The sequence below is a fragment of the Mytilus galloprovincialis genome, chromosome 2 (genome assembly GCF_965363235.1).
Source record: "Mytilus galloprovincialis chromosome 2, xbMytGall1.hap1.1, whole genome shotgun sequence".
NCBI classification, from domain to species: Eukaryota; Metazoa; Mollusca; class Bivalvia; order Mytilida; family Mytilidae; genus Mytilus; species Mytilus galloprovincialis.
The window spans coordinates 21,141,604-21,154,108 of NC_134839.1; the positions used below are offsets into that span (position 1 = coordinate 21,141,604).

Here is a 12,505-nt window from a genome sequence, read left to right on the forward strand (position 1 = left end):
GAATAGAACGTCATAAAAACATTTCATTATAAACATAAAAAACTGCAAAAGTCTTTGAGGTTAACAGTAAAAGTTTTATTAAAAAGGACCTGAAATAAGTTATTTACATAAAAGAAAATGCTTTTTTTATGAAATGTATAACCATTTTAAGCATGTTTATATGTGAAACACTTTTGACCTGTGACTCTGTAAGAGTTTCGAATTTCAAATACTTAGGCATCATTGAATAGACATTTAAGGTTCATTGCACCTCTAGGCAGTTAAACTGGTACCGTTTAAGTTTGTTACTATAAATACATGTCAACACAAATATATTGTTTTAGGAAAAGATGAATCACACTTTGTCAAACCCCGCTTTAGTTCAAACAAATGATTCGTATAGACTGAAACCAAGATGCTTAATTCTTTTACTGGCAATATATTTTGTATATTTGGAGGACTATTTTTTCAACAAACAATAGTCATTCAACATGTGGGAGTCGACAGTTCTCCTTTTCTTGTCGACTTGTTCCTTTGTGTTTATTCGTATGAGATAGACTTCATATATGAGCTTTTAAGAAAGTATTAAAAGTAGCTAGCAATATCCATTTCTTACAGGGACCGTTATATAGATGATAATATGTATAAAAATTTAAGTGGCTTTGTTTAGAACATTTAATCCATCGAACTTAAAATTAGGTATACCACAGATATAGTAATTTTTGTCTCATATTATGACTTACATTTAGAAATTGATAATTCAGATCCGATGACAACAAAAGATGACGAATAAAGGGGTAATTCCAGTTTAGCAAAATTTTTGAACTTTCCATGTCCATACAGCAATATTATAGCATGTCCATGTATATCGTGTATATATCTCCGGTAAACACGATATTCTAGGACTTTTGTTTCCTATAATGATTTTCTTGAGGGTTGCTATGTCTTAAGAAACTATTGAACTGAGAGTTCCCATTGGGAACAGTGACCCTAAGTTGTACATAGTTTTTATGTCATTCTGGCTTTAATTTCAATGTAGCATTAATTGAACTTGTTTCTCTTATCCTTTTCTTTCTTTACAATGGCATTGTCAATTTCTCTCGACTACAATTTCCATTTTCTTCACTGTTTACGGAATATCCGTTTTACTGATATTTTCCTAAGTTCGTGACTACAACCCCGTCCTTTTTTTCAAGAAAGTGACATATCTAGTTAGACTTGTAACAGGGTTTGTTCTAACATGATCACATGTGGACAAGGTCTGCTTATCCTTCCGGAGCATCCGAGATCACCCCTAGTTTTTGGTGTGTTTCGTGTTGCCAAGTATTTAGTTTTCTATGTTGTGTTTTGTTTGTCTTTTTTTCATTTTAGCCATGGCGTTGTCAGTTTATTTTCGTTGTATGAGTTTGAATATCCCACTGGAATATTTTGCCCTTCTTTTGAAGATAAGTTCTATCGAAAAGAAAAAAAAATCGCCTATTACAAGTTCCAGCAGAAAAAAGAGAAAAAGGTAGTGATACATTACCATGGCTTAAAGTTGGCCTTTCGTGTACCCAAAACAGGCGAGGAAGTCAACTAAGGAGCGATGTGATTGGATGTAAGGGTATAATATATATATAATATATTCTTATTTATCTATGAATAACTGCAGTGTGTATATATACAATATAAATTTTGAAACACATCGAAATATTTTCTTTCGAATTATTCTAAAAGGCATCCAAATTCACTGTAAAATGACAGTGGACATGGATACCATGCATAAATAAGCTCAGTTCGAAGAATGACATGCTACCATTTGACTTCAATTTCTAAAGCAGAACAATTAAGTTCTAATATCACTTAATACTGTTTTGGTCAGGTTTTTATTATAAAAAGTAGTAAATTTAGAAAATGACAATATTGTCGCCTATGGAAGAATAAGCAGTCTATACCGTTTACCTATAAGAAAAGCCGGAATCAATCTGATTAAAGTTAAGATCTACCACAACTCGTGTGGCCGTATATATATATATATATATATAACGGGAAACGAGTCGGTTTTATTTTCCTATATAACTTCCTCTCTTTTCTCGTCTTCTTTCATGAGACAACAAGCAGACAGGAATCCAAACACCTGTATAATAAGAATACTTTGTTTTAAATGTGATTAATTTTTAGTACATGCTATATTAGATTTGAACTAGCTTTTAGTATCAATTTTAGATCAGTAATAGGTGTGTTTTTGTAAGTTGACTGGTGCGTGTGTCATGCAACTTTATACATATTTTGTTCTAATGTTGTGCTGCTACTATAATGTGAATAGCAACACCATACGTTATATCTTTCTTCAGTCCAGGCCAAAACATACATTTGAGTGTTTGTTCCGTTCTTACTCTCATAGTTTTAACTATCGAATTATAATCTATTTTGCTATGGTAAGGGCTTTTTAATGATGTGTTACAACATTGTCTTTGTACCTAACCCAAAATTCTTACTTTTCAGAGCAAACTTATATGTGTGTATGTGTGTGTATGTGTTTTTCTTTCGTGTAAATTCTAAGAAATCCGTGATTTATACTTACTTGCAGACCAGCTATACCAGACGCGATGCCTATCAAAATGCTGAAATATTTATTGAATTCGTCTTTCAAAGCATCATAACAACCCTGAAATACAAACAAAAAAGATGAACCTGTCTACTGATAACCATGTAGCTTGTTGTCGTGCATGTATAGCTGCTAAGACAGGTGGGATCAGAATAGTTAGACATGTGTGTTGACCAAATGAACAATGATCTCCGTAGTTTGGGAACCAATGATACTGTTGTATAATGGTTTGTTTATTTGTGAGTGTCAATACATGGTCGACAGAATGAAACATAACATCGTTTGGTGTTCTGATTTGTAAAATTCTGTGTGCGAGGAGCGAGGGGAAGTTTTCTGGGTCTTCTTCTGTACTGTTTGTAAGAATTACTTTAACCATTCTGGTTTTAAACTTGTAAATTTGAACATCTAAGAATGGGTAACGAAATCTAGAAAGTTTTTGACTGAAGCGCATTATATCATATGATGTATAGTTCGATTTTTTCGATTTGTAATCAGAATCAAAGGAACATTTTATGACAATACGACATGTTGAGATCAGATAGGGACGGGAAGAAATAATGAAATTATGTCTCTCTAAATTTTTTCTTTAGTCAATTAGGAGATAACTGTAATGTATTTTAAGCTCCGACGGCATCACTTGGGGATTTGATGGTCGCAAATTAAGTTTACTGGCGACGCGTTAGCTTGCGCGTACGTCCCATAGCATCAATTGTCAATTGATGCCATGTAAAAAAATTGACGTTATCCAATCAAAATGAACGTTACATACGTTGTTGCATTAGAATGGATATTCAAAACTTTCCCGTCCCTAAGACCATGCGATAATAATTAATCTTTAAAAAGTATCTTTATTGTCATGCTTCCCCCCAATTTTTATTTGACATTATTAATTACTTATACTGTTCATTTTGATATATTAAAAACGATAAGCAACTTACTGTAGTATGCGCTCCAGCTTGAGTAACTGGACATAGGTTATCTACTATAGAATTGAGGAAGGTTGTCATATCATCAGGAAAAGCATCCTCATTATTAAACTGACAACACGTCACAGGTATCGTGGCTGTTGCTGTGACGTAAACACCTCCGCCGGAATCATACGCATATGTAGTATTCCATGTGTTTATAGAAGCATATTCAGTTTGATTTACCACACCACAACACTTAAACTAAAATAAAATGCAAAACTATTGTTCATATCATACAAGCGACGAAGTGATTCTTACTTATAAGCAGTTTTAGCTTATTTTTTTGGCAAATTGCATATTCGTTCATTTGAGCAAAATACATTGGTGCATGAGTTGTTTGAGCTCAAACACGTCAGACGAATAGAAACAACTGTCATATTCCTGACTTGGTACAGACATTTCCTTATGAAGAAAAGTGTTGGTTAAATCTGGTTTTATTGCTAGCTAAACCTCTCAGTTGTATGACAGTCAAGCACAGTCGAACAACTGAACGTTAATAGTAAGTTTTGGTAAGAATTATAAATCTTATGTCTGTAAAAAAATTCACAAAACAACATTTTCACTAATATGATAAAAACAAAAAAGAAAATGTCCGAACAATTGTGTCCTTCAACCGATTTCAGTGATAATACATAAAAAGGATGTAAATGTTTCTACGCATGCGTGAACACAACTTTTTCTTGCTGACAGGACTTCGTTTTATGTGTGTTGTTGAATATATTGATATAATCAAAATCTCTCAAACTGAGGTAAATAACGAAAACATTTTGAAATACTACTGAAACGGGCTTTCGGTCCGGGATTTGCGTTTTGTCCGCTTTTGCTTTTTGTCCGATAATTCGAATTTTGTCCCACGCTTTTGCTCTTTGTCCACTGCTTTCAGTCCGTTTTGCAAGATTATCGGACAAAAAGCAAATCCCGAACCAAAAGCACCGTATTATATACGACATATGAAATATATATTTTAAATTTATCATACATTTAGTGGTAAATACAGGAGTTCTAAATATTTGATAAATAGCCTGCTGTTTAATCCATATCGCGCAACTTTGATATGCGCACCCCTTATCATACCCTTTATTATATACTTAGTAGTAAATACAGATAAATTGTATGTGTAATACAATCATTGGCAAGCGTGCTGTATCAGCCACCCGTGATGATATCGATATCAGCACGGTTGCAAAAGCTTTATCACAGACACCTTTAATCTGTATGACGTCACGTCATCGATTGCAATCACTGTTGCAAAGTCTTTATCAAATCCCTAATCTGTATGACGTCATGTCAAACCTATAATCTGTATGACGTCATTTCAAACCTCCTTATCTGTATGACGTCATACAGTCACATTAAAAAAACATCTACTTGAGGGATATAATAAAGTGTATTTGATATGGCTTTTTCAATATCACAAACCGTATCAACCCTCAACCAATATAATTCCTCGAGCAGAGCTCTTGGGATTATATTGGTGTCTCGAGTTGATACGGGTGCGATATTGAAAAAGCCATATGATATCCTCTGTTTATCACACTCTTTATCACACCCTTACCCTTTATCGCATCCTTTACCACACACCTACTAATTTTTTTTTATCTTTTTTATTTTTTTTACAATATTTTTCCTCAAAATGGGTCCTAAATGAACGGTCATTCGGACGTGACGTAATTTATTAAATGACGTCATTGTTTGGAATTTGACATCACAAACGTCGACAGTTGGAAAGCAGGTCACGGTTTGACCCCAAGTTTATCAGCAACAATAGAGTCACGTGACCGTGAAAATTCAGTAAAAAAACGGATGAGACAAACCTCATTTTAACTCACTGAATACTATTGTCGTAATAAAAACTTATTGACCTAACTAATCTTGAGTATCCATAGTTTATTCTCGTCAAAGCTCACACATCAAATCAAAGTCCTTTATTCTTTATTTTATCTGCAAACTTGGAGTTCGGGTGAAAATTGTCAAGTCTCCTGAACGAAAAATCTAAATATTTAGGAGGAAACTAAAAATGATGGGCTGAATTTAAATTTAATAAAGCATCTCATTAAGACAAACACTCGATATGAATATCTCGGCAATAGAATGTTGGATACGCAAACGTCAAATTGATTTCAAACCGAAGCGGTGGTTTTTATGCCGATTTGTACAAGTGGTTATCTCCCCTTAATATCACCAGTCAAAAATAAAAACCCAGCAAAATGCATAAAAATTAAAAAAGGAGTTTACTTTACAAAAATTAGAAAGAAAATAAACGAAACTCGATTTATAACTATGTTATGATAATATAAAGAAGAGATACTTCCCCCTATTTTTCAGAGAAGGACTAAATTTAAATATTAAAAGACAAAATATTACTGCAGTAAAAAAAAAAACAATTCAGAAATGTGGATAATGACACCTATACATGTAAAATTAAAAACCTAGCTATATTGAAAGAAATTAGATCTGGCGGATGAAATATACTACATACATGTAATTTTTATATGTGGGATCATTCCTAGCAGAATTTTTTTATAAACACTTCTGATTATATTTAATGCAATAAAACATAGTTTATACAATTTCAATAATCTTTCTGAAAATTGATATAATTATTAAATAAATAGTACTGATCATATATATTTTATATTTTAAAGTGTGACCAAGAGTCACAACAAATTTCTTCAAATTAAGAGAGCCTTTAAACTCAAGCCTATGTTTCTTAGTTGAACAGTAAAATACAAAAAAGGGATTTATAAGTTTTATACCAAAAATATTGACAGAAATTCTGTAAAAAAATATGCTTTAAATTATAAGTGAAAGTGACACAATTTTGAATTTCAGAATCATTATTATTGTAAAATTAAACTATTAGATTAGCTTGCACAGTAGCCCTTTGTCTTATTTCTCAGGGTATTTTATAGATTATGAAAGTAAACTTTTTGGAAAAAATGGGGCTTCTTCTCTTAAACAGGTTGCTGTATCAGCTTCTTTAAATAATTACATATTTAATAAACAAAGTTTTGTGTATATACTTTACCTGAATACTAGTAATAGGAAATGAAATGAAACTGGTGGGACAAATTTTGTGCATTTTACTTCAATAATGATCAAAGATGCTTAAATTTGACAAGAATTTGCCATTTGAATAAATTCAATTTTGTAAGAACACATCTCTATGAATAAACTTCTTGTTTGGCTGACTTGGCTTGATAAGCTAGTTTTTGCTCTTATTACCATAAAATTGAGAATGGAAATATAGCTTACTAAGTAAAGAGATAATAATATAAGCAAGATTTTATTAACTGACCTTCATTTTCTTTTTTCATATGTTTTTTTCCTACAGAATTTTCTTTGCAATGCATTTTCTATTGCTATTTTTGTGCTTTTGTCCATCCATACAGTAAATCTAGGTTATCAATAATTTGTCAGATCTGTCAGAATTTTCCAAGACGTTTAGCTTTAAACGCAATAAAGAAGATCTTTGTTTGTTGTTTCACTTTTCCAATGTGTAAATTTTTACTATGCACATGACCCTGACACATATTTTGTTATAAACGTTACATGACGTATGTTGAAAAAAGAAAACAATGTCACCGTCAATTTGTGTAGGGGATCAAAAGGGGTTTTAGTTACTTTAAAATACAAGTATCGTATGGAATTGTGAAAATCCACAACTTTTAATCAAAATTTCATTCATGTCTTTAATAAAATCAGTATTTTAGAGCACTTTGAAACAGGTACAATGAAAAGAAGCTAAACTTTACTGTTTTGAAGTAGAAACGTAGCTAAAACCAGATAAAAATTGACATGGCTGGTGGTCACTAAAATTGATGTATAAAAGTAAAAAATGATGGCTTCAAAACAGTGTATAAATTTGAAATAGGTTTCCCGGTTTCATTTAAGATTATAACCGTTCTTTTCTGTATTTGGATACGCAAACGTCAAATTAGGAAAAATCGATTTTTTTTTTGGCGAACAAAAAAGATGGTTATTTTTTTCAGAACGGACAGGATAAAGGAATAGCAATAACAAGCTATTTTTGTAATGTTTGTATGTCGTAAAGAAATTATATTGGTCACAAAACCTACAAATTTTTAAATTTAATTATAATAAAAGCATGACAAGTTGCAAAAAATACTTTAAACGTCAATCTTTTAGCCGATTGATTTGGCGGACTTTTTGACGTTACGGACGACTGTAGCGCCACCTAATTAATTCCCCCTGCTATTGTTGCTGATAGAGCTTGACGACAACGGCCGTATCGAAGGACTTGCTTTCCAACTGCGAGTTTTCATATTTCTAACACACGAACTGCAACTATAAAAAAGAACTGAATGAAATACCATACAAAACACACAAAAGAATACAATAAACGAAATATTTTTAAAACAACAGCACGCACATTGTAAGTTAACCAAGGTGCTTCGGACAAGTGGCTTCGGATGAGTAATTGAGCAGTTCTTTTAAATCTTTAAAAACAAGACAAAAGTAGAACTGAAGAACTGTTAGGGATCAGAAAGCAGTTCATATATACTCTCCTGTTGAAATATATGATAAAGCGTATAAAACATGGCAAAATCCGTATCACATGCCGTATCACCCTCGACCAATATCATCCCTCGGACCTAAAGGCCCTCTGGCTTATATCTGTATCTCGGGATGATACGGCATATGATACCGATTTTGCCATGTATTATTCTCTATTTACTCACCACGATTTGTGCCAAGTCAAATGCCAAACTTATAGCATTAGAAGTAGAATAAGGTCCAATGTAGTTATCATTCAGCATCGTCGATAAGTTGTCCTTTGCGTAGGTCTCAAGCTATTCAATACAAAATAATTTATCATAAAAAATTTGGTAGATCTTTGTTAATTTAATTTATTTTAAGATTTATATTTGTGACACTCTGCTGATATAGAGATAAGATTGCCATAGTTTACATTAATGATTTTTAATTTTCGATTGAATACACTATTTGTCAATCCTTATTTTTCTTTCTGTATACATAAGCATGCTCAAGTCATTTTTTTTAATACTTGCATGGTCATGTGAAGAGGAAATATGTTGTTAGCAAAATACTAGAAAATACTAGAACACTTATATCGGATATGTTCCTTACGTCGTAACTACAATCCCCTTCCCTTTCATAAATGTGACCTACCGAATTATACTATTTACCGGATTTGTTATCTCATAAGCAACACGACGGGTGCCACATGTAGAGCAGGATCTGCTTACCCTTACGGAGCACCTGAGATCACCCCTAGTTTTTGGTGGTGTTCGTGTTGTTTATTCTTGATTTTTCTATGTTGTGTAATGTGTACTATTGTTTGTCTGTTTGTCCTTTTCATTTTAAGCCATGGTGTTGTCAGTTTATTTTCGATTTATGAGTTTGACTGTTCCTCTAGTATCTTTCGTCCCTCTTTTATGATTTGTTCCATATTTTGTGATGTCTTCTTATAATCTGGATTCTCCTAACTCCTTCCAGGAGAATTAAATAAAGGCAACAGTAGTATACCGCTGTTCGAGCATTAGCTGTGATATGCATGTTCACCGATTTAACTCAAATTTTCATATTTGATTTGAAGCATATTTAAATGAATTTCCTAATTACAAAAAGAATCTAAATATCCATGGACTCATTATCATGTATATCAGCATTTCATGTCTATTTTAGATGGGATAACGTCCAATTAATAACCACCAAGATGACCCACAAAGAAGGTCGATGGTCTATGATCTGATATTATTAGATATATACACATCGGAAATACGCAAGCGCGTGTAATCGTATGATGACGAATTTTCTACGTTTGTTTGGTTTCTTGTCTTGAGTAAAAAATATTTAAATATTCGTTTTTTACCTGCAACAACTATTCTGTTGGTTCTAATCGGTCAATGAAATGGATCTTCCAATGTGTCCCTTTAGAGCTAATTTTCTAGTGCTTGTACCTCTAAATGTTTGGTTGGCTTGCTTGTGTTGTTTGTATAAATATTTGTTCAATCTTAATTACTATGCTTAATCAAATATTTGTGCAAACAAAGCAAGCAAGCCAATCACATCTTTAACTACAAGCATAGGAAAATTACTCCAAATGTTGACATTCCTGTCTTTTTTAAATGGTACACGCCAAGCACATTCGTAACCCATCTCCAGCTTAGGGCTAATTTGAAGTCGCAAGCATATGAAGTTGACTTATTGACTTGCAAGACGATAATACGCTAGCGACGTTTTTGGGATTTTTTAAACAAAATTTAAATCAACTTACTTCTTATAGCGAAATATGATTACAAAGTTCCGTATAATAAATGTATGAAATAAAACAAAAAGTCTTTTAATATTTTAACGAAGTTGTAGCTATTACAGTCTTTTCATTTCATTTCAATAGGAAAGTGTGTAGTGGTCTACTATGAAACAAAGCTGTTAGCAACATACCTTATCTTTATAGACTATAACTAAGACCACAGCTGCTATTTCCAACAATAACATCAGTCCAATAACAACGACATACTGTAATTAAAATATGACTAAAATAAATATATGTCAAGTTAACATGTTTATTCTATATTACTATCATTTAAAGAACTTACTTTATTTCAATTGACTACTTTAAAATAGTTCCTAATGAAGGTAAATCTATGTTAGCGCTACAGAGGCATGAAACTGATAACGTGTTGTTTTCAATTTTTTCAGAACTTGGTCGATACGTCTGCTGGTGGACTACAAGTCCCCGAGGTTATCATCAGCTCCTTAGTCAGTACTTCGGTACAGCCATGATTTATAACAAACCTTTCTAAAATTGTAAGTTTATACAATTTGAAAAAAAATCGTAGAAGATTGAGAGAAGCTGTAAGCAGAATAATTAATGATCAGCAAAACAATATCCGCAACAAAAAAGATGTTTTAAACATGACATCTTCCGGTCTATAATGTAAGAGTGTATCAATTGCGTTTAGAAATTATTAAGAGACAAACGGGTGTCAAGTCCTTCAGGCAAAGTTGGCCTTAGAAGGATCTGGCAATTATTTTAGGTTTCCTTTGATTATAAAGCTCTTCAAATGTGTCTCATACATCAATGGCTTTCAAATAATCGACTTTGGGCGTTCCTGGTGAAGGTAAAACAAGAAAAGCGCTTCGAAACTTTGAAATTGAAAACGTGTTATTTTTATTTTTCAATACGAAGAGATGACATTAAAAATACTAGTATTTCATGATTCATATTTTCATTTTGAGTCCCAATCTTTTAACACTTACTATTCTGAGCAAACATTTACTCTTTAAGCATGCACCACAGCATCCAACGAACGATATAAACACAACAAATGCCCCTGTAGCTATGAGGACATAAGCGGCAGACTCTAACAATGAAGGAGTATCTACGCTATCAACTGCTCCTTCCGTAGCACTTCGAGCTAATATCAGTATGTCATTTTTATATAAGATAACAAAAATTCCTCCTCCAATACATGCTCCACCAAACAGCTGAAAAAGTGACAAATACTCTTTTACTCTACGACTAAATGAACTGCAAACAAAACTTTTTAACACAGCATAAATTGTATTACTTTAGACTATGTATATATGTATGTCCATAAAAAAAAATCACACCAGCAACCACTAGAGGATGTTTGCATATATATTTAACTTTGCTGGTATATCATTGATTATCAGATGTGTTGTTACATCAACTGAACACATGTTTAACGTCGGCACGTTTTCTATTTGATTGTTCCAAGTTAATTGTCTGTCATTTTTGTATTATGTATTTGTTTTTCATTTGCATATTGTTTTCTGTAGCATTTAATTTGTTCTTGTATTGTGGCGTTGCAACACTTTTTTTTATCTTATTAGTTTTTCGTTTGGTATTTTGTTCCTTTATCAAGCCGGTGTTTGTCTCATTTGAATTGTTATTAGTAGTGTGATGTCAAAAACTTTCAAGTTCAGCTTGCTTTGCGGTAAAGTTTTTGCTCATTGTTGAAGGTAGTTTAGTCGACCAATTCAATTGTTGCTTACATCTGCGTCATTGGTCTATTGTGGATATTTTTGGCTATTATATACAAGAAAATATCGATAAGTGTCCTATGTTAAAATTTTCATTATTTTGTCTTTGATGGAAACATATGTTAATGTTACCATGCAATCTACGAAAAATCACAATAAAAATATAATAAAAGGAAAAAAGATACTTTTTAGGACAGTTATATATCATTTCACAATTTGTTTTAAACACTTATTAACAATTCTACTTACCAAGAAAAATATTCCGAATGTGATTAGAAAACATTTAGATAATCCGTCACAACATCCCATATTTTACCTGAAAATAGATTCAAAAAGTGTTTAGGCAGAGTATGAAATAAATTTAATCTCAAAGTCAAGTCAAGTCTTTAAGAAACCACGTTTACGAACAACAAGTCAGTGATAAATGATTGAAACGGAGGATTTTTTTTTAACAGAAAAAATAAACATCAAAGTTGTTTTTTCTAGAATGCATGGAAAAAGTTAATAATAAAATCATTGAAAAGGGTAAGAAATTTGTGGTTTAACTTTGTTTAGTGGTTATTGACATGATATTTCAATTGTATTTATTGCAACATCTTTAGGAACAGACTAAAATGTTTGTTCGTAATTTTTTTTTTATGGAAAAATGTTAACTGTCAAATTGAGAAAGTCTACATATGTATTACTGACCTGTATTTATGAGCTGTTGACACCACATAAAGAAAAACACTATCTTAACATAAATATATAACAATAATATTTATAATACTATAAAACATGCTTAAAGTTAGACTTTAAATCAATAAAATAATTTAAGATACAATATCCGTTATCTTTTTTCAATTCAAACACGTTGTAATACCTAGTTTTCCTAAGTCGCTTAAGTTTTAATTATGAGTTTTGTTTATATAATATCTTAAGTTAAGACGTTGAGACATGTGGTGATATCATTGTAGGAGATATTAAAACTAGCGTC

General features: G+C 32.0%; 1 protein-coding gene across 1 annotated transcript; it reads right to left on the minus strand.

Moving 5' to 3' along the window:
- Nucleotides 1–1,827: 1,827 nt before the first annotated feature.
- On the minus strand, nucleotides 1,828–12,331 carry LOC143062158 (CD63 antigen-like). Its single transcript, XM_076233959.1, has 8 exons — nucleotides 12,220–12,331; nucleotides 11,779–11,845; nucleotides 10,783–11,010; nucleotides 9,964–10,038; nucleotides 8,238–8,348; nucleotides 3,505–3,735; nucleotides 2,543–2,626; nucleotides 1,828–2,095 (listed from the first exon to the last, which is right to left on the minus strand). Exons 2-8 carry the CDS (start codon nucleotides 11,836–11,838, stop codon nucleotides 2,030–2,032), a joined length of 855 nt encoding a protein of 284 aa, XP_076090074.1. The 5' UTR covers nucleotides 11,839–11,845; nucleotides 12,220–12,331; the 3' UTR covers nucleotides 1,828–2,029.
- Between the last annotated feature and the right edge of the window lie 174 nt (nucleotides 12,332–12,505).